Source organism: Polypterus senegalus, chromosome 9 (genome assembly GCF_016835505.1).
Source record: "Polypterus senegalus isolate Bchr_013 chromosome 9, ASM1683550v1, whole genome shotgun sequence".
NCBI lineage: Eukaryota > Metazoa > Chordata > Cladistia > Polypteriformes > Polypteridae > Polypterus > Polypterus senegalus.
Window position 1 is genome coordinate 118,750,567 of NC_053162.1, and position 22,817 is coordinate 118,773,383.

Sequence of the window (22,817 nt, forward strand, 5' to 3'; positions counted from 1 at the left end):
CTATGGCTGGGTTAAATAATTTATATAATGTTTTTCATAAATATTAAATATGCTTGTTATGATAGTTTATATTCATCTGTACATTTTCAGAATCTATTTTTTTAATTAGAGCTATAGGAAAACAAAGCTCTCTCAGCAAATCATGTTGTAAGGCAGGAACCAAATGACTGATGAAACTTCAACTCACTGTATGGCACACTCAAGTTCTACCAGGCCACTTTTTATTTTTTGGTACGCTGTATTAATCCTCAAGGGGAAAATTGTCTTTTTGCATGACAATTCTTTTTTGTCATTTAACAAAAATGTGCATCTTTGTGATGTGGAAATGGAAATAAAAGTAGGGATCCTGTGCCATCAGTCACCAGGCTGTTAATCAGATCAGGGAGCTCTGAGGCAGCAGCACTAATCACTGGGCCACTGAATATTTTTGATTATCTGATTTCAAAACCTCATTGTCTTAATTTAACAGAGCATCAGAAGTTTTTCTTAAGCTACATCTTTATAGCAAACATATATCAGGGTAGGTATTATGGCAGGTAGTGTAACATAGTAGTTAAGGGTTAGACAGCAAACACTGAGGCTTTGAATTCAGATCCTGCAACCATGACTAGGTCACTCCATCTGCCTGTGCTCAAATCTGGAACAAAAAAATTTAAAAAATTCTATCTCAAATATAAGTCTCCTCGTATATAAAGGTCAGCCAAATAAGTTAATGTAAATATCAATTAAACTAAATGAAATCTACAATAAAAGGGTCACGGGGGTCTGCTGGAGCCAATTCCAGCCAACACAGGGCGCAAGGCAGGAACAAACCCTGGGCAGGGCGCCAGTCCACCGCAGTAAAAATAAATTAAGAAGTGAAAACATGCTTCTGTTTAGTTGAATTGTTTGTTACATATATTCATTCTTCCTTTGATTTTTTCTGAATCAATTTACTCCAGTAATATTAAAAAATGTAACACATTTAGCAATGCTGTGCGGAATGCCACTCCAAGCATCACAATCAGTCACACCACGTCAATCAACCTGCACATTTCTGAGAATTGCAAAAAAAAAACGCTGGGGAGAACATGCAAATTCCACACCGACTGTTATATAAGAATGATTTAACCGATAACAAGCCGCCTGCTATACGATTGGTGGACAATGTATTTAATTACATTTGATTAAAGCAGCACTAAAACAATTAAGATTTAGTGTACCTCACTGATATATTTAAATATATTACTATAAAGGTGTTATTTTAAAGACAAGCAAATTGACACCATGTTGTCTGCCCCATGTCACATTCGAAACTAGGGCAACGTGTCGCTTTTAATATTCATCAAACCGCCTTCAGTTCAAGACGCGTATAGTACAGATTTTTTGTCTGAATGCGTCTCCCAAATTAGCTAATACCTGGGACACGAGAATTTCATTGTTACTTTCATACTCAATCGGTATTTTTATTTTATTTTGCATATGAAATAGGTGTTTAATTTCATTACCTGTGAAACAAATCGATTAGTATTTGCAAATGGAGTAAAGCTTCCATTCATTAAAAAAAAGAAAAGGCGCACGCGCTTTCCGTTCGTTTGCAACTTACAATTTTCCACCATTGTTTGTGACTCACATAAAATTATTTGTTTTTCTAAATATAACTAATTTGGGATAGTAAGCTTGTCTTTTCGGCATCTTAAACCTTACTCTTGCAGTCTTATCAATTAGCCCCCTCCCGTCTGTAACAGCCTCTTAAACCTGGGTCTGATAGGGTAGACAAGCGCGGGGATAATAGAAGGCGAAACCGCTTTCAGCCGGATTCTTGTGTGGAGGAGCTGGTTGGCTCGGACTTTATATTAAGCGGTTTGCTGAGTCTTTGCTGCAGCATCCTTTTAGATCGATCTGTATGTGCGAGTCGTTAGAAGCATGTGCAGTTGTTTTAAAAAATAACGCTATCAGGCTTGTATATACGGGCAACTTCTTTATCGTGCGTCTGTATTAATAAGACAAAAGAGGTGCACGCGTGGAGCCCTTTTCGCCTGTGTTACTGGGTACACTGCGAGGACATTCTCATTTTATTGACCAGACCCACTGGCTTTTGTTCATCCTAGTTTGTTTTCAGGTTGTAGCTCATCTTTTTATCGGAGCTACGATCCTTAGTAGCGCAGTACAGAAACGGAGCATCTGGGTCCTTAGCCTCTAAAAGAGAGCCACCACTTTTCCGAAAATGTGCACCCGGCTTTGGTTCGTCACTGACCGCAGGATCTTCGAAGATTACCCCCAGAGAGAGATCTACAGAGCTCTGCAGTCCCGCTGTACTGATGAGGAGATTGAGTTCAGGCGGGTCCTGATGGACGAGATGGTTATTACCATTGAAATGGGTAATTTAGGTGAGTTTCATTTTTTCCCCTTCCCTTTTAATTTAAGGCTTTCTAAAAAAAAGTCTAGGGCGCCCTATTTCGGGAATGACTTGATTGCATAGTATAACGGGATACATTATCAATCTTCGGCATTGTGATGTATTGATTTACTGAAGCATTTCGTTTTTTCTATTTTCTAAACCATTTACTATATACGTAAAGCGGTTTCGTGCAGGATGTTCTTATCACGTTTATACTGATTATTTTTAAGAGAACAGGTTCCATTTTGTTTTCTGTGCATACAGAAATAGCTTAGCATACAATTTTTAAATATTATCGATTGTTTATGGGCGGGCGTTGTAATATTTATTGACAAATACTAAAAGCTCTCTTTAAAAAAAAAAAAAAGTGATTTGCGTACGACAGCCGCCAAAACTAAAATTTTGCACGTGCAAATAGCACAGCTGCTCGGCATGTGCGCACCTTTTGTTAAATGGCCACGATGTTCGCTAAAGGTGGGGGATTTTGCTCAGTTTTTTTCATATCGGGTACAACTTGGAATTTGTGTTTTAGGCTTTCACAGAAATGCCATTATCACATTGTATTTATACTGTATCTAGATATATACGCACCTGAAATGATTTCCCATTGTCCATGAACCGTGTGTCCTTAATGTAGGTGCACCACATGGACGTACCATTGTAATATTTTTGTGATGGTAAATTTTATTGCTATCGATCGGCTAAACTAGTTCCCCCTTTAGAAATGTGCTAGGGGGTGGGGTAGCGATATCCAGCTCAAGTGAAACACCCCTTTTAAGTAGACATTTTATTCTGTCGAACGCATGTGGAATGTTATCAAAATACTTCTTAATCAGAACGAATTGATTAAATGTTCATTTTTTGTGCGATGTGCAGAATAATGGCGCCGATGGGTTTTGTGGTTGGTCTTCAGCGCCTGAAGCCTCCATTAAGGCGGTCAGCCAGTGTTAAATATTCCTCGACAGCTGCTGAGGGTTGGGGCAGGTAGGGGGTGTATTTGTGCGTGTTTCCGGTTGTCGCTGACATCAGTATTGACCGACTGACCTAACTTCTTGCGCGCGCACTTGCTCGCCTACGCTCTGGGTGGAGAAAGGTTGGAATACAATAGTGTAGTACCAAATGCCTTGCAGTCCAAGCGAGAACGAGCACGCACGTACGTTAACAATCACTTCAGTTATATTATGTATCCGACTGCGCGGGAACGCAGAGTTGCAAGTGCTTAGATGGGAAGAGATGACGATCTCTAAAAATGATCTAAGAACGTTTGTCGAGATATGCGTATGTATATAATTTCATATCGGAGTCCTTTTGTGTACTGCATAGTTGTACATTTAATGAAAAAATCATTCCTCGTGGAGACTTGCATTACTGTTCTCATTATGTACGCAATAGTAATTAGAAGCCTATTACATATTTGCATGTATACACATACCTGTATACGTGGGAGGCACTTCAGCTGATATAAGTAAAGTTACAGTATAAAACAATTTAGTTTCTGTAGCACTAATGGAGAAAGACTTAATTGGGTCCTGCAGTCATGGTGGAAACCTAAAAACATAAAGCCTTGTAACTTGTTTGTATCTTGCCTCCCATTTTGCTTTCCACTTGCTTCCTATTCACATTTTTAACTATTGATGTAAGTAAGTTGAGTTTTACTGGAAAATTCCTTAAAAGCTGTTTATCCAGTATATGTTTAACATTTCTGAATATTCTGATTGTCATCTAGATTTGTGCTGATGACTAATAGAAAAACCTTGCTGTTCCGTGGTGCATCAATTGACACATATTTAGTTCTGAATATTGTCAGTAATAACAGATTCCCCCCTCCCCCCCATTTTTTTTCCCATTCCTTGCCAATTTAAATAATGTTCTTTTGAATATATTCGTGCAAGGATTTGTTTTAAATAGAAACTGCAGTTCACGTTCGGTAAATGTCATTTTAGCCAGCACCTTCAACAGTAGCGATCAGTGTTCCAGTTTTTACTTCATGCCTAGGCCTAAAAGCCAATTACAGATTGTTAATCTTGAAGTGAATGAATGTAAACCTGATTTGACTTATCTTATTTACAAATCTCAATTACTGATGCAAGTAGATAGCCTGGATTTAAAGTAGGTTGTCTGCACTAGCTTTAGTGACACAAGAAGTCTATAAAAGTTAATCGTAGCTGACATGTACATTTCTCAAAAGTTTAAATAGCAAGATACATCAATGACTACTGAAACTTAAGGACATACAGAAATTTTGTTATTGAATTTTTTGCACCCTTTGAATAATCTTTATTAAAATCATACTGCAGTGGTGAACAAATTACTTTCCTGAGGTGTATTTGTGTTATTTTGACTTTCTTTGAATTAAGTGTGGAGAGACTCATTGTTTTTTTTTTTTAATATGCTAAAAATACCAAGTTTTCTGAAATTGCATTTTGGATGTGAAGTGTAAACAATGTGAAAGATGTTCTTAATTAAAAAGTAAAGAATGGGGTAGATATTCCCAGAGTTGCTGGATTGACAAATCTTGTCATTAAACTTTAAGGTACCTAACTAAAGTACATTTGCCCCCACGCTTGACCAATTTCCATGGGATGCGAGTGTTTTAATCATTGTTTCAGGCATTCAAGTGTTTAACTATTACACTTTTTTTTATTTATTTATTTATTTTTTTTTTAAAAGTGCAGTATTTATATAAGACTAAATACTGGATGCACGTTAATGGGAAGAGGTATTTGTGTGGGGGAAATGTGGTTTAATTTTGATATTTTGTTTAAATTAAGTGTGGACAATCAAAATGTCTAATGATTAAGCAGTATATAAAGTATATATTCCAATAAGTAGGTACTAGAACTTGAAAAATGAAAACCTAAGGAGAAATTGCATCCACTGACCAGCAAAATGTTTACTTGCTTCTGCAACTATCATTGGTGTTTAAATGACAACATTAACATGTGAAACTTATTCCACTGCCCTTGTTTCAAAGTATTTGTTTGACACATCCTTTCATCCTTTTTTTTTTTTTTTTATATATAAACATATCAATTTTACCAGCTTGAATGGCAAGAGTTTCAAATGCATGTAGCCAGTGGACTGTCTTTTGAAATGAATTGCAACTTTCACACTCCGTATGTCTATTTTTTATTTATTTATTTATTTTTTTTCTTTGCAGTAGTATGAATCTAGCAAGTTACATTTGCTTTCTTAATGTTGGTTACTATTGTATTAATCTTTAGCAACCTATTGCATAAATCAGATAAATTATTAATCCCATGGGGAAATTCGGATGCATACAGAAGCAGAATCATAAACAAGGATATAGGCTGATATGACAAATAATACATCCAATGAGTTGATGGATTGATGTTTATTTTTATTTAAATAAGTACATAATTGATGTTTCCCCAAGTACTATACATCTTTAATATTGGCATTGAAATGCTTCATTTGAAGGCCAGATGCAGGAGAATAGTTGAATCTATAGATAAAGTATAAATTTTATTGATGAGCAAAAAAGTGAGGTGAGATGTATTTGGCAGCAGGTTGTATTGGAGAATAAAAACTGTATATGATTCTCCATAAATAAGAAGCAAAGTAGCAAGCATTTGCATGCCTTTTTACTGTATACCCAATTAGTCACCATGATTATATATCACATTTTTGTTAACTTTTTTGTTTTGTCAGACCAGACGCAAACCAAGAAAATTTACCAAATGACATTGGACCAAAATCTTCTCTTAAGGCTGTATTTGGACACATTCAAGTTTTCTAATTTCTCTGATCTTTTTACTATGGTATTCTTCTGTTACAAAGTTATGATGCCGAGTAATGTTTTATGTGGCTACTTGTAATGAATGACTTTGTCAAGCGTTAAAAATGTATTCGCAGTTTCTCGATAAGAGACTTGGTCTTGCTATGTAGAAAATTCTCATTCTAGATTTGAGTTGGATTTTCTAATTCCGTTCCTCATAAAATGCTTTGATTGCTGGTTTTAGGTGGTTCATGTTAATTTTCCTTTAAGTTGCTATACTTGAAATGTGTCTATCAAGACAGCAAACCATTAAGGGGTGCATAGATGATTCTATCCAGTTTAGACCAGTTCTCACAATGGCTGCTGTAAGCTTTTTTCTTTTGGGGTGGAGGAAGCGAATAAGGAGTTCCCTGGAGTGCTAGATCTGGCTATTCAGTATGTAAAGTCTTACTGAGGAAAGGCATGTTGTAAATATAACTTATGTGCCAACTGTATGGTAATTCATGCTCCAACAAGACTGTTCCATACAAATTATTTCTGATTCTGCTACATTCAAATTTCTTACTGCAGCAGCTTTGCAAATGGGGTTAGTGGCTATGGCAGCTTATGAAGATTACGAAGTGGGTTGGTCAAAAAATTAACTATGAACAAGTCAATTTTTTTTAAATGGTTATTTTATTTGAAGCAAATAACAATCTGTACAATCAAACTTAACAAACCAAAGTTCAAGCCCCTTCCAAGAGAAAGAGGAGAGCCAACAACCAGAGCAAATCTTTAAAAGCAGCAAGGAAGGCTGGATATTTTCCTGATTTTATATAGAAGCTTATTCTAAAATATTATTGATTAGATCCTGCTATAAATTTAAGTTTTGAACAGATTCTCTGAGTGAGAATTTGGTTTTTTTTTTTTGTTTTTTTTTTCCCATCCCAAATTTCAAATAGTGTAGAACATCAGTTACCCACTGACTTGAAAGAGGCGGGATGAGATTCTTCCAGTTTAGCAAGAAGTCTGTGCACTAGTAGTGCAGTAAAGGCAATTCCATTTAATTTGTCCTCCATCTGGGAGTACACCAAACACAGCTATCAATGGGTTAGGAGTGATTATGACACCAAAGCTGTCTAAGGGACATTCAAAGATTTTTGCCCAAAATTGTTAATTTAGTGCACACCCAAAACGTGGCCTAGTGAGGCTGGAGTTGGATTGCAGCATTCACATGTTACATCTTGCCCTGGATACATTTTGACTGTTTTAAATGAGATAAATGGCGGTTTTCTTACTCCTAATGTAGCTGTGTTTGGCAAAGGTTTCCAAGTGGTTGAAAATAGTTATTTAAAAAAAAATATAAAAATAAAAAAATTCTAGTAGATGGGCATTCCAGCATTGGTATGACTCATCGCACAAATATTCAATAGTGCACAATAAAAGATTTTACGTTGAATGATTGAATGCTTTGTGCGTGTATGTGTATATAGAGATCGAGATAGATAGATGTGCTATCTGAGTCTTCAAGACTGATCAATATTTCTTCTGGAGTAGAAATAGGTTGGAGGTGAGGAAGATTGGGCAAGTTCCATTTAGCAGATTTTCTTATTTGAAAGCAGTGGAAAAATTGTGTTGATGGGAAGTTAAATTTTAAGGTTAATTGTTTGTAGGATGCAAGGAAATTATCTGTATACAATTGTTTTAATTTTGGACATTTTCCTAACATTAAATACTCTGCATGCCTGAGAGGATACACAATGGTGGTTGTCCTGTAGAAGTGCAACAGAGAAAAGCTTCTGTCTTAAAAGTGCTACTGCAAGATTTCTTTTTCTTTTGCAGACCAGGTTTGTTTATTCATAGATTTGTGCTGATGTCCAGGTGTTTGTGGCTTGTATATTTGCCGCCTAGTAATAAAATTGAAGGTTGGGTAGTGCTGTACCATCTCCTGTTCCAGGTTGTTGTAAAGTCACCCTTTGGATGTGTGGCTGTTTTGAATTTCAAATATAAGGTTATGATTGAATCTAATTTCTTAAATGATGATGTATACATGTATAATTTGAAATAGAAAAAGCTAGACAGGGATGTTCATTTTGACAGTGATTATCCCTGCTAATGTGAGATCGGGGTAGACCATTTTATTCACATTTTAATTTTTTTCCATGCAGAATAGCACAATTTTGTTGAAAAAGAGCCTCATTTACTTGTGATATTTATCCCCTAGGTATTGTAAACTGATCTGCTAAGATAAATGGGAAAGAGTCCAGTCTAATATTTTATATGCTAGGGAATTCACTAGAAATAGCAGTCTTATTCAAATTCATTTTGAGTTCAGATAACTTGAAAATCTGCTAGTGCTTTTAGGACTGCTGGCATGGAATTTTGTGCATCAGAGATGTACAGTACCTATTCTGCATATAGTGATATTTTCTGTTAGAGTCCTTCTCTGGTAATTCAGTTTGTCTATGCATCCTTGTCAAGTACCACATTCTAGTTTTGAAGTAGTCTGAAGTAATACAATCTGAGGTGTCTGGACTGTTATAAAATAGTTTGATCCCTGCATATGTTTGGGCCAAACCCAAATTTGTGCAATGTGGTGAATAGATAGTTCCATTCATTTTCTATAACATTATGCCCACTGTTCCTTTAAACACATTGACTTTGTAATAAATCTTTTGTAGAATTCAGTGTCATCCTGAACTTTTGTTCATATATTAAAAAAAAAATAAAGTAGTAGCACTGGTCCAAGGCACTTGCCAGTACTAGACAAGTTAACAGTCAGTTGTGTGACAGATTTATGTGTACACCAACACTCTACAACCGCATAGTCTTTAATTTAGCCTGTGGTACATGACCATATACTCTTATTTTGCACATTCTGCACGAGGCTGTGTTTTTTTTTTTTTCTGTCTGTCTGTCGGACGTTTAAAAATGAGACCTTAGTGTTTTTGTTTTAAACTCAAATCTGCAGTGATTTAAGATTTTGGCAGCAAAAAGGGTTCAGATTTTTTAATGGAAATGACTTTTTATGGTATGTGATTTCCTTTTTGATATGCCCATATTGCCATATTACTACTGCAATAAACTAAAGGTTTCAATATAATTGATGGACATGCTGTGCAACTAAAAAATACACACTGGGATGTATGAAAATGCGGTCTGTGTGGGTTGTTTTTTTTTCTTTTTTGGGCTCTGTGTGTGGGAGTTTTCTTCCCTACTCCATAAAAATGTGCATATTAGGTTTATCAAATATTTCATAATTGCATATACCTGCAATCTGTTGACCATGGGTAGTTTTACACTGAGATGAGATGTTACTGGGAACAAAGATTTCCAGTAACTAGTGTATAGCCTAGTCTAGGACTATACTGTATCTTAAAATGATGTACAGTAATTATGAATAAACCATCTGACTCAAGTGCCATTTCAAGGTTAAAATGTCTTGCAAGAAGCTCATTCAAGTTTAATGAATCTCAATTATATTAAAGATTAGTAGAGTACACTATTGAAATTGTCAATTTCTTTTGCAGGTTTACGGATCAATGGTGAATCTGTTACAGCCTACCCACAAGTGGCAGTAGTACGTGTTCCTACACCCTGGGTCCAGAGTGACAGTGATATCACTGTGCTAAGGCACCTGGAGAAGATGGGCTGCCGACTAATGAATAGACCCCAGGCTATCCTAAACTGTGTTAACAAGTTCTGGACATTTCAGGAACTTGCAGGCCATGGGATCCCTTTACCAGACACTTTTTCTTATGGTAAGAATCTACAATGCATCTGTTAATTTTGTGGTGCCTATAATTACAATACTATATTGCAGTATAAGAATGTTACAAATTATTTTAATAAGACATCCTGTGATGTATGAATGTCTGTGGAAAGTGTACAGTGTATTATGACAAAGTAATGTGACTTCTACTTTTTACAAGTCTTTCGAAATTGTCATAGATCTACTTTATTAGTTTTGAAATGGTTGATCGCCAAGGCCTATATAGTATGCAGTTTATGAACTTTGTTTTTTGGTTTTTAGGGATTGATCTTTATAAGTCTGTCAAGTCATTTCATCCAGTAGTATCATGTAGAACCTGATTTATGAACTTTTAGCTGTTGGTGGTGGCTTTGAATGAAAGTTGTTTATCTTGTGTTGAATTAATGGCCAGACTAAAAAGACTGTCCTGGGGAAATAATTTGTGTGCATAGGTCTTGCATTTGAACTTATTTCCAAAATGTCCTTGGGTTATGTCGGAAGAATGTCAACCACTTTAGTGACTCATCAATGTTTTGGCAGTGAATCGGAAATGGGTCTTATATTTATTGACATAGAACTTGAAAATCCCTAGTTGGCTTTAAAATTAATAGAACACATGGTTTACCTTCCTAAAGGAAGCACAGAGTGAAGAATGCAAGTCAGCTGTTGTCCACATAACAGCAGTGTTAAGTCTGCTTTACCTCTTCAGTAACATTGGTCTTTTAATTAAAGTGATAATAGTGCAGCTGGGAGATTAACATGAAGGTAAAAAAAATCCCATAGGAAGCCACAGCAGCTAATAAATATTTTCTGTGTAGAAGTAAGTTGCACTTATATCCTTTTTTTTTTCAGAAAGTCCTATGTGATGGAAATAAAGCAGTATAAATTTGATAAAACATTTGTATCATACAGCATAATACACTGACTTACAATTTTCATTACACACAGTTCAAAATGGAGTTCTTTTGAAATTTTAAAGTGTATTCACATGTGTGAAATGTAACTTTTTTTGTGGTAAGTTATTTTTGACTGCGATCTTACTCCATACAGTATGCATTTTGGATCATGCAGTGACTTCACACAGTACATCATTCAGATTTAACATGCTGCTTCCTGGTTAGTTCATTAAATTGAGTTCTTACTATTCCTGAGAATGAGACAAATGTTCTGACAGACAACCCAAAAAAAAATTGCCATTTTGTTTAGTCTTTTAGTTGCTGCCCAAAAGTCATGACAATAAGCATGGGAACTGTGCACTAAACCTAACTTTTTTACACTCGCATCAACAAAACTTTTTAATTCTTCCCACAATGGTAAAACTCGAACACTGCAACATTTGCTAGTCTCCTTTGTTAAAGCTGAATGGTAACATGGCTTCATTATGAGCTGCTGCTTTTCCCCTTCCCTACAACAGTGCCAGAATGTTGCAGACTTCTTCATGCATTTTGGAAATTGGTAAAAAGATGCTGAACAAAGGATGTTCTGTAAATTCTAGAGAAATGCAACCTTTTGGGTTTCAAATTTTCCAAGCATCAACTGTGCCAGCAGACCATACACAACCTTAACTTCTACATCATTCTAAAACTGTTTCGATACGCATCAAACATTCTAATACAGCTCTCTTAACAAACATAAACTAAATGGCATGTAACACTTAAAGCAGTAAATGTTTCATAATGTTTTCCTTATAAAGATTTTAGTGTCATTCTTGTGCCCTCCATTGAGTCAGCACTTGAACGTGGCGGAGCTGGTCCTTCTGAGGAATGCAGTCATGTGTCTTATACTCCTGGTGGGGGCAACCCATGGCAGCAAGCTTAGAGGTGAGGTCCTAAGACTGACTCAATTAAAAATTAACCCCTAGCTAACACCACCTTCGACCCCACCAAGGTTCCATCAAAAGTAGTGCAACTTCCTGCCTTACTTCATCTAGCACTTGGCTTGCCATGTGGATTCCTGACAGGAAGTGAAGTGGTTTGATTGAGGAGGGCGCACCTTCACTATTACAGACAGCAACTCCTTTGCACAGGCTCTTCCTTTTACTTTCTCTTGCTTCTGCATCAAAGTCCAACAGTAATAGATAACAGATGAAGAGAACTACCTTCATCCTGGCTTCTTGGAATTTCTGCACACTAATGGATTTGATCATTACCAGCCAACCACCTTGGAAAATGGCCCTTGTAGCCTCAGAGCTCCAACGCTACAAGGTGGATATCTATGCCCTCTGAGACCTGTTTTGCTGATGAAGGATCCATCATTGAAACCACAGCCGGAGATGCATCGTTCTGGAAAGAGACTAGTCGGAGATGCAGATCCACAGAATTGGCCTCTCTGTTGAATGAACTCCTCTCAATAATCCCAGAGTCTCCTGTTGGTATCCACTCGCACTTCATGACCCTGTGCATTCCCCTGGCAAGAAGTTTCAATAAGATAATGCTTGGCGCATATGGTCCTACAATGGACTCCACAGAGAAAGAAAAGGACAACCACTATGTTTCTCTTGACAAAAGTCCAGAATGTTCCTGCTTCAGACAAATTTTCCTTACTTGGAGACTTCAACACACAAGTTGGAAGCAGTTGTGACCTGTGAAATGATGCGATTGGGAAGCCTGGAACTGGAAACATGAATGCTAATGGACTCCATCTCTTATCCTTCAAAGCAGAGCAATGTCTATTATCAAAACAATGTTTCGGCCCCCTAACAAACAAGATGACGTGCATCTTTCATCACAGAACTGGCACCTCCTGGACTCTGTCCAACAGCATGATCTACGTGATGTCCTCCTCACACAAACTATTAGAAGCAGAATGCTGAACAGGACCTGTCTGGTCTATCCTCCACACTGTACTTGGACCACCAAGTAGAAGACAATCCTTCAAGCCATGCCTCAATATTGCTTCCCTTGTAACCACTGATACCCAACACACTGACAAGTCATCTTTGCACTCTGCAAAGATTCCAACCATGGATGGTGACATGACTACCAATACCAGTCCTTCTCAAAGAGGAAGAATCCAGACAAGTTTGAAAAGACCACAGACAATTTTCTGTCTCTCCTGGAGGTCAATTTGACATTTCAAGTTCATTTTGCAAATCCGTTATCTGTTTCCCTCTTTCAGAAGTATGGGTGGGGATGAGGTGAAACTACATCAATTGCACAATGTAGGGTCCATGAAATCCAGAACGACTGGTGGATAAAGCTCATGAAATCCAATGCTACGCAGATGAAAACAAGATTTAGGAATTTTTCAATGCCATCAAAGGAGTTTGATCCTTCTAGATGTAATGTAGCATCAATCTGAGCAACAGATGGCACAGCACTCCTCAAAGACCAGCAACAGATCTTGGATTGTTGGTCAGAGAAATGGGGAACCAAATGAACCCAGTGAATTCTTCAGTCCCCCACACTGCCCCAGGTCTCTGAAATAGAGGAGTGTCCATGAAGTGTAAACTGCCATCAAAGCCCCGAAAAACAAGAAGCTCCCAGTGAAAAGATGGAGTCCCCAATATTTACATATTTCAGCAGGTACAATGTCAAGTTGACAGATTTCTTCACTCTGGGTTGAAAGCTTAGCAACATTCCTGACTCGTAGATGGCAATAAAGGAAGCATGTTTCCACAAGGAGGGGGATCCGCTCAGACTGGGGCAACAACCATTGTATTTCACTGAAAGATGATGCTGAGAAAGTCCTTGGCAGTGCCCTGCTTCTCTGGCTACTCGTGTCACATTGCAGACAGTACATTTGGAGTTGCAAGATGGCTCAATCTCCCCACAACCCCCCAATAAGGCACAATTGACATGATCCTGCCATCCACCAACTCCTAGAGAAGGTTTGGGAAAACTAGCGAGACTTCTGCTTTGCCTTCATTGACCTGCGGAAAGCATCTCTCAGTCAATGATGAGATTCTTTGGGAAATAAAAAAAACGTAAGTTTTGGATGTCCCTCGAACTTCCTCTATGCTCTCTCTTCCATGACAAAACGAAAGCGAAGGCCCTGGTTGGTGTGGAAACATCTGTTCACTTCGAAATCACTGGTGTCGAGCAAGGCTGTGTCCTGGCTCTGGTGCTTTCAACATTTTAGTTTGTCACTCTTCTCTTCAGAAATTTGTTGGATGCCTCTGGAGTGCAAAATCTGTACTGCCTAGATGGCAATATGTTCAAATTGATAGTCTGCCTGCTTGAAAACTACCTTTACAGTCTGAGCCCCAGTATGCTGAAGATGTTGCCAGTGTAGCTGTTCACTCAAAACCTTCGGAGGACCATTGAGTCCTTACACTTGGCCTATTCCTGGATTGGCTAGGAAATTGGCCCTCCAAGTTGCTGACCCTTCAGACTGCCTTCCAACACACAGATCCTCCAATAGAGAGACTGGCAATAATACTTTGGGGGAAACCAATTTTTCCCTGTACCTTTTGGAAGAATTATGTAGTGAGTCTACTGTGACAGAGGAGACTGAGCTTCTCACCTATGCAAGTGCGTCTTCTGTAATAGATTTCTGCATGGCAACTAAGGTGCTGTAATGCACGGTGTTTGTATATATCTAAATCTATCGGCATTCCTTTGTGGATTAGAGTCCTGGACTCCATGCTGCAAGAAAATCCACACACAAGAAGCGTTCCACATTCACTGCCACAAGAAGATTCTGGACATTTCTTGAGACGTCTGGGTTCCACACACTAAAATTCTGAAATGCTGCTTATCTGGCAGCATTGAGGCCATGCCGCTCAACGTGTCTTCTGCTGGACTAGGCACATTATCCGCATGGATGAGTTTTGGCTTCCCTGGGTGGTCCTGTATTGGTGAAGGATCCTGACCTCAAGTCAGGCCAAAGCATAGCTAGAAATTCTACTTGAAGTGTTCTCTCGAGGCCTGTTCCATTCCACACATTTGGCCTGAGATGCTTGGTAAGGACTGTATGCTTTGAGCACTCCTCAACAAGAGGAGAAACCAACCTACTATGCCTGAGGGCAATTTCCTTGCCCATTGTGCCCCCAGGTCTGCCTTCCCAAATTTGCTGTCTCACTAACGTACACAGATGGGGGTGATGGAGCTGGACGAATGGATGGACATTGTTGGATCAACAGACAGCCACATCCACCTACAGAATTCTTTTACGACTCCATTGTAATTCTCATTGTTCCTCCTGTTGCTGTTTTGAATGTAGTGGTGGGGATTAGTAGTTCATTGCATCATAGCATACTTGGTCAGCTTACGGTAGTTGTCAAGCAAAAATCTTATGTAGTAATGAAATATTTTATTACACTACAGTAGTGCCTTAAATGTAGATGGCATGGAAATACACCATGCAGTGTACATCATTTGAATTATCCCTTATGTCATTTGAAATATATTTTGTGAGTAGAAATGTCCTGTAATTTTGTCTACCTTAAATGACTGAAAAAAACCCATAACTTGTGCATATGTATGATAGCTTTCAGTGATAACTTAGAGCAACAAGCTTTGTCTAAAGACCATTTTATTTTTCTCCAAATCCATTTAAAAGACGGTTGGACCCAAATATTCCTAGGATTGTTCAATAGCATAAAGTAGAGTGCAGTTGTCAAATATGCCACTAGGTGTAATTTGCCTACAGTCTTGTTAATCAGTCTACCTATTGACATTATGCCGAGTTGATCATGATATTCTACAATAGTGCTAGTGACTTCATTCTTGTTTTTGTGCGTTTACTGTCTCTACAAGCTGGAAAGCCCGTCTGGTCATATCGAACATGTAGGTAGTGATATTTTTATTCCATGTTAGCAGACTGGTTAACAACAATGTACACATCGCGCACTTGCACTCCCAGCATTAAGCTTTTCGGGGGGGCAACTTGGTAAATGATATTCAACCATAGTTAGAAATCGTGCAGGAAATGTATTCTGGAATGGAAGATGTATTGATGGTGACTAAAGTGGAATATATGTTGTTGTGTGTTTTTTAAAAAGCGCATTTCCAGGAATTCTTGACCTCCCCTCATATATTCAGAAGAATGCTTTGAAGCGAGATACCCTTTTGCTTTGAATTTTTTCACATTTTCAGCAATCTTTCTTACTGTTTAATACTTAGATGGTTTGCCATTTCTAGAAAGCATAACCCATACAAAGTGGGATGTTTTTTACATAACTTCTAGACCTGCTGTTTCTGTATAAAATGCAGTGCCACACGAACAACACTTTGCCCATTAATATACTGTAAGAACTTGAAAGGGAGACTTGCAAAATGTGTTCAGTAGACAGTCATGCTTTTTTGTTTTTATATATAACAGGTGGTCATGATAACTTTGGAAAGATGATTGATGAAGCAGAAGCTTTGGAGTTCCCATTGGTGGTTAAAAATACAAGGGGACACAGAGGTATGTGCTGTTTGTGCCCGATGTGGATATTGTGTGTGGTATTTTTTAAATTGCATGATTCAGACTTTTTTTTTTTTTTTTTTTTTCTTTTCTTATCAAGGAAAAGCTGTATTCCTGGCCAGAGATAAACCTCATCTCTCTGACCTCACACATCTAATCCGCCATGATGCTCCATATTTGTTTCAGCAGTATGTTGAGGAGAGCCATGGACGTGACATACGTGTCATTGTGGTAGGAGGGAGAGTAGTAGGAACAATGCTGCGTTGCTCCACAGATGGCAGGATGCAAAGCAATTGCTCACTTGGTAAGTTTGTTGTGACTGGATTCCAAAAGGGGGAAAAAGTTGGCAAAAATCTTGGGTGAATAGGCTGAAACTCCTCTATTCTCTTAATATAAACTTTATACTCTTAAATGCAAATAATCATTAATTCATCCCAAATCCTTGTATATACTGTATGATTTTTTCAGACATTAGCTGCCAACAGTTAATTGAAGTAAACCGTGCATAAATGTCAATTTATATATGCACTTAATAGGTTTTAAATTTTTAATCACTATTTGCACTAAAGAAAATGCAGTATACCCTTTATCCATCAGGTTTCAGGACCGAGACCATGGGTTTCATGGTGACTTTGATATCGGATCACTTTATTTCGGGCCCTGTGTGACTTTCTGAACTTGAACTTGAGTTTCTCTGTCACACAGTCAACTTCCTTTTGTTGTTTATCCCTGCTTAAACTAACAAATAGTAAGTTTTTCCTTGCCTCTACTTGGTATTCGCTGAAATTTTTTTTTCCCCCGTGCTTTTACCATTCTTTTCACAGAAAAAAAAACATAAGGGGCTATTTATATACAGTGGTGTGAAAAACTATTTGCCCCCTTCCTGATTTCTTATTCTTTTGCATGTTTGTCACACAATGTTTCTGATCATCAAACACATTTAACCATTAGTCAAATATAACACAAGTTAACACAAAATCCAGTTTTTAAATTGTGATTTTTATTATTTAGGGAGAAAAAAAATCCAAACCTACATGGCCCTGTGTGAAGAAGTAATTGCCCCCTTGTTAAAAAAAAATAACCTAACGGTGGTGTATCACACCTGAGTTCAATTTCCGTAGCCATCCCCAGGCCTGATTACTGCCACACCTGTTTCAATCAAGAAATCCCTTAAATAGGAGCTGCCTGACACAGAAGTAGACCAAAAGCACCTCAAAAGCTAGACATCATGCCAAGATCCAAAGAAATTCAGGAACAAATGAGAACAGAAGTAATTGAGATCTATCAGTCTGGTAAAGGTTATAAAGCCATTTCTAAAGCTTTGGGACTCCAGCGAACCACAGTGAGAGCCATTAGCCACAAATGGCAAAAACATGGAACAGTGGTGAACCTTCCCAGGAGTGGCTGGCCGACCAAAATTACCTCAAGAGTGCAGAGACGACTCATCTGAGAGGTCACAAAAGACCCCAGGACAACGTCTAAAGAACTGCAGGCCTCACTTGCCTCAATTAAGGTCAGTGTTCACAACTCCACCATAAGAAAGAGACTGGGCAAAAACGGCCTGCATGGCAGATTTCCAAGACGCAAAGCACTGTTAAGCAAAAAGAACATTAGGGCTCGTCTCAATTTTGCGAAGAAACATCTCCATGATTGCCAAGACTTTTGGGGAAAATACCTTGTGGACTGATGAGAACTTTTTGGAAGGCAAATGTCCCGTTACATCTGGCATAAAAGGAACACAGCATTTTAGAAAAAGCATCATACCAACAGCACAATATGGTGGTGGTAGTGTGATGGTCTGGGGTGGTTTTGCTGCTTCAGGATCTGGAAGGCTTGCTGTGATAGATGGAACCATGAATTCTACTGGCTACCAAAAAATCCTGAAGGAGAATGTCCGGCCATCTGTTCGTCAACTCAAGCTGAAGCGATCTTGGGTGCTGCAACAGGACAGTGACCCAAAACACACCAGCAAACACACCAGCAAATCCACCTCTGAATGGCTGAAGAAAAACAAAATGAAGACTTTGGAGTGGCCTAGTCAAAGTCCTGACCTGAATCCATTTGAGATGCTATGGCATGACCTTAAAAAGGTGGTTCATGCTAGAAAACCCTCAAAGCTGAATTACAACAATTCTGCAAAGATGAGTGGGCCAAAATTCATCCAGAGCGCTGTAAAAGACTCGTTGCAAGTTATCGCAAACGCTTGATTGCAGTTATTGCTGCTAAGGATGGCCCAACCAGTTATTAGGTTCAGGGGGCAATTACTTTTTCACACAGGGCCATGTAGGTTTGGATTTTTCTCCCTAAATAATAAAAACCATTTTAAAAACTGCATTTTGTTTACTTGTGTTTATTTTACTAATGGTTAATTGTGTTTGATGATCAGAAACATTGTGTTACAAACATGCAAAAGAATAAGAAATCGAAGGGGGCACACAATTTTTCACACCACTGTAGATTTACATATTCAGAGGCATAATTCTAGGAGGAGTCAGGGTGGAGCGACCTGCAAATGCACGACTTTTCACGGTGACTGGGATTTATGAAGCGCAAGAACTTGGAAGTTAATGTATGCACAGATTTATGCACCTGGATATTTTTTGTATGTACACACATTTACGGTTTTGTCTGTTCGTCATGTTTTGGTGTGAATTCTACGCATGGTGTTATGCATGAGGCCCCAGGATCTGAACCCAACACTACCACTGTGCCACCATGCTTCTCCATTATTTAATGTGAAAGCCAATATTTCTGACTTTTTTCTCTCTTTAAAAAAAGTCTAACTGCACAGTTTTACAGAAGTTTTTGGAGCAAAATTGACAAATGCTCAGTCCTTTCATTGTATCCACAAAAATGGATGTAAAATTATTAATGGAGGACGTATTCCTCCCTGATGCTTTTAGAATACTTTATTTACGGTGTAGTGGTTGCTATGCTTTGCTGTATCAATTAAATGTATCCTCAAATACTTGACATGTTTCATATTCAAAGTACACTCAAATAATGACTATTAAAACAAAATTAAAGTATTCCACACATCTGTCAGTGTATAGTGCATAAATGTAAGCCACCTTTTTTGGCTTTCTGTAGCATTTTATTTTTCAAGTGTAATGCTGTAACTACACACTATTTTAATAATCCCAATTTTTAAATTCAGTTTGTTTTAGATTTCCTATGTTTCTTGTCCTAATGTGTATATAAACACTGGGAACTCCAGTTTCTGTATTACACCTTGCCTGAAGGGGCCTGAATTGCCTCTAAAGCTTGCATATTGTAATCTTTAGTAAGCCAATAGTGTCATTTTTGCTTTACTTTTCACTAATGCCATAAAACAGAATTAAGAACCATGCTGTGGCAGATGCACCTAAATTGCGGTGTAACAATTCACTCTGCTCATAATTTAGTTCAAATACTTGGTACTCTGTTTTTGTTCATTCAGACTTTGTTCAAAATAGAATTTTTTTTTTCTTATGGCAATGCATTTTCCTTGCCACTACATAGTCTTTGGCTTAAGGCACAGAACACTTCTAAAATTCTACAAATAACTTAAAAATTAAGTTTGTTACTTGTATAGTGTAAGACATAAATGTAATTGGATTTAATACAACAATCCTGACATGAAGTCTGTGTGGTAGTGTAAGGTTTTTTTTTTTAGGTGGTGTTGGAATGATGTGCACCCTAAGCGAACAGGGCAAGCAACTTGCCATCCAAGTTTGCAATATCCTAGGCATGGACGTCTGTGGGATTGACTTGCTGACCAAGGCAGATGGTTCTTTCATGGTGTGTGAAGCAAATGCTAATGTGGGTTTTATTGCATTTGACCGTGCCTGCAGCTTGGATGTAGCTGGAATAATTGCAGACTATGCCCTGTCCCTGCTTCCTTGCCGTGGCCTACTTACTAGACGCATGTCTCTCCTCTCTGTGGTGTCCAGCACTAGCAGTGAAGTCAGTGAAGAAGCAGATGGTCAGGGAACAGTGGGCCTCCTTCCAGGAGATAATTTGTCCAGTGCTTCATTGGACAGCAATGAGGAGATGCAGTCAGCAGGGTTTAACATCAACTTTAATCAACTGAAACTTCTGGTAGAATGAAGTGTTTTAGGGGTAAGGACTGATTCTAGAATAACTGGCTACACCCATTACTTCAAAGCTTTTTTTTTTTTTTTGTTATATATATATATATTTTTTTTGTTTTGTTTTTTAAATACACTAGTGGCTTGACCCTAGTGAAATGAGTGGCATGAGTTTCTGTATGGAACTTTTTTAGTGTTTATCTGTTAATGTGTTTATTTTCAAAAATCCTAATCGCTTCTGAGTGACTGAAATGGAAATAGAGGTTAACAGTCTTATTTTAAAGCTGCTAGTGTCAATGTGAATGCTGATATTCTGAACACTGACAAATACACCCATAATTGTGTCTGGGGAATTTGAGCCGTACTCTGCACACTTTAAAAAGCTCTGAAGGCTTTTAAGATGCTTTTCCCCTTCCCACTCCACTAGAAGAATCCCGTTTTAATTTTCTGTGGCCTAAGGTCATGTAAGGAGATCTTATTTTTAATTATAAATCTATCATTTTAAAGTGGTTAGGTATGCTTAATTACTGGCGTGTCTTCAGCTGTACTACATAATGAAGTCTCCTCCCATCTGACAATTTACCATGTAACTCTTAAGATATTTGCTGCAGCAGTTTCCTGTTTTGAACCTAAATTGGAAACATTGTGCAGTTTCTTGGATATTACAGATATTTGGTTTTGAAAAAGGTTTATGAATAAAATACAGCCTTTACAGTTTATGCAGACATTTCTCTAGAAGGTCATATCTTTCCAATGGCTCTGATAAACCACTTTATTTTTAAAGACCAGCTTAATTGAAGTAAATTTTTACTCATTTGTCCTTTAGCTTTTAAATATAAGGTTTGGTGTTGGGGTTTTTTTTTAACCTCCCAAGGTAAAACCGTTCACCCCTCACAACAGTGCTGGTCTAGAGATGTGATGCTATGGTTCACATGGACATTCCTAATCATTGTTAACACTAAATTATGGATTTTTTTTTTTTAAAATAAGCTCCCTACTTTTTTTCCCCACATCCCTACTTTAGTAAGACTTCTCAATATCGAATTAGAATCCAGGTGTAAGCAGAACAGGGCTCTGCATCCACATGCTGCTTGTTTCCATTTTTATATCAAGTCCGTTTAAAAAAAAAAAACAAACCAATCAGTTTTCCTACTGGTAACTTAAGAAAAAAAAAAGAAAGCCTCCAGCATTGTGGTGGAAAATACTTTTGATGAACTTATGGCATTATTTTATATCATAACTTATTATTAAATTTTTTTTTTTTTTTTTATTATAAATGTTGAGCTGCAAAATGGCTTTCTTGGGTATTACAGGTAGCAGCTGGGCACATTTTCTGAATGCTTTTTGAACAGTGAGCTGCTTCATTAACAGATTTCAAGGTCCATATTCAGGTGCATCAGACAAATTTTATCTTATGGGTTGGATTGTGTGTCACAGTGTGGAAAATTTTTAAGCAAATATTGTAAATACATGATAGAAGGGGAGGAGTAAAAATTATGCATTTAAATCTGTTTCCTGTTTACCCTTGCCAGATTGCACTGTAACTACTATATTTATTAAGCTGCTTTTACCACCTGCTGAAGATAAAAATCTGCTTGTCTTGATTTTGATATGCACTTTAGTGAGCCCAGTTTCTGTATAAATTCTAAATTATTTGTTAATGCAAATGTATCTACAAACACTACAGTTAGCATCTGTTTCTGCCCAAACCAAAGATTGGGATGTGAACCAACAATTTGGAAAGCACAGCAGTCACATTTACTAAACACTAAAGTACAAGACACTAAAGTATTAGACTGGGTCTAAATTTGTGCAGCATGAAACATACTGCTACAAAGCATGCACAGTTAAAAATACAAATGTTAACAGTATTTAAAATCTGAAATTTTCATTGATAAAGTATTCCTGCAAATATTATGAGATAGATTTTCCTTCATCTATGGAGAAAACTAATTCTTAATTCAAAATGCTTTTTCTGTAATTAACACTTAACCTAACATGATGCAGGACTGGGCTTGACTGATTGCTGTACTGAGCGGTACAGTACCTTTGACCTGAAGCAGGTGACATTATGCTTAAATCTATAATAGGGTGCAGACATTTTACAAGGAAGAAATGTTGCCAGAATAAGCAGCTGAAATACTCATGGATATATATTTCTAGTGTCTGTTCAATGCAGCTGTTTGACTTTAACTCTTTGTGTGTACGTGTCAGTTTTAGTATCCATTTATGTACAGTGTTTTGAAACACAAATGTTTTTTATATTTTAAATCAAATGTTATGGACAAATAATAATCAGATATACATTAAACATGTTTTACTCTGTGTCAGTTTCTTTGTTTTAAGCTTTGAATTCTGCTACAGCACAAAGTTTCTATACAGAAGGCACTTTGAGTGTTGGCTGATCCTTTTTACAATATCCATTGGAGATTCCCCTGGTTTCTTCATTTCCTTGGTGCTGTTTGTGAGTGGTGTCTTCCTGGAGTTTTGGGTAAAAGCCTGGCCTCCTGATGTGAGCCTGCAGTTGACCTTCCTAAAGTTAACTCC

General features: G+C 37.6%; 1 protein-coding gene across 2 annotated transcripts; it reads left to right on the forward strand.

The window, feature by feature from the left end:
• Positions 1-1,362: 1,362 nt before the first annotated feature.
• On the forward strand, positions 1,363-22,589 carry LOC120535665 (beta-citrylglutamate synthase B-like). 2 transcript variants are annotated; one of them, XM_039763628.1, is made up of 5 exons: positions 1,363-2,369; positions 9,629-9,859; positions 16,114-16,200; positions 16,301-16,504; positions 19,856-22,589. In XM_039763628.1, the coding sequence occupies exons 1-5, from the start codon at positions 2,207-2,209 to the stop codon at positions 20,287-20,289; spliced, it is 1,119 nt and encodes a 372-aa protein (XP_039619562.1). In that variant the 5' UTR covers positions 1,363-2,206; the 3' UTR covers positions 20,290-22,589. The 2 variants fall into 2 exon arrangements, with proteins under 2 accessions (XP_039619562.1, XP_039619563.1); XM_039763629.1 differs by lacking the exon at positions 1,363-2,369 and adding an exon at positions 3,561-3,658.
• Positions 22,590-22,817: the final 228 nt, after the last annotated feature.

What these genes read in the sequence shown, in the direction of transcription:
- LOC120535665 (XM_039763628.1), top strand. Translation starts at nt 2,207, where the DNA reads ATGTGCACCCGGCTTTGGTTCGTCACTGACCGCAGGATCTTCGAAGAT. An exon ending in CATTGAAATGGGTAATTTAG is followed by an intron (nt 2,370 to 9,628) that starts GTGAGTTTCATT and finishes TTTCTTTTGCAG; the next exon opens with GTTTACGGATCAATGGTGAA. An exon ending in AAATACAAGGGGACACAGAG is followed by an intron (nt 16,201 to 16,300) that starts GTATGTGCTGTT and finishes TTTCTTATCAAG; the next exon opens with GAAAAGCTGTATTCCTGGCC.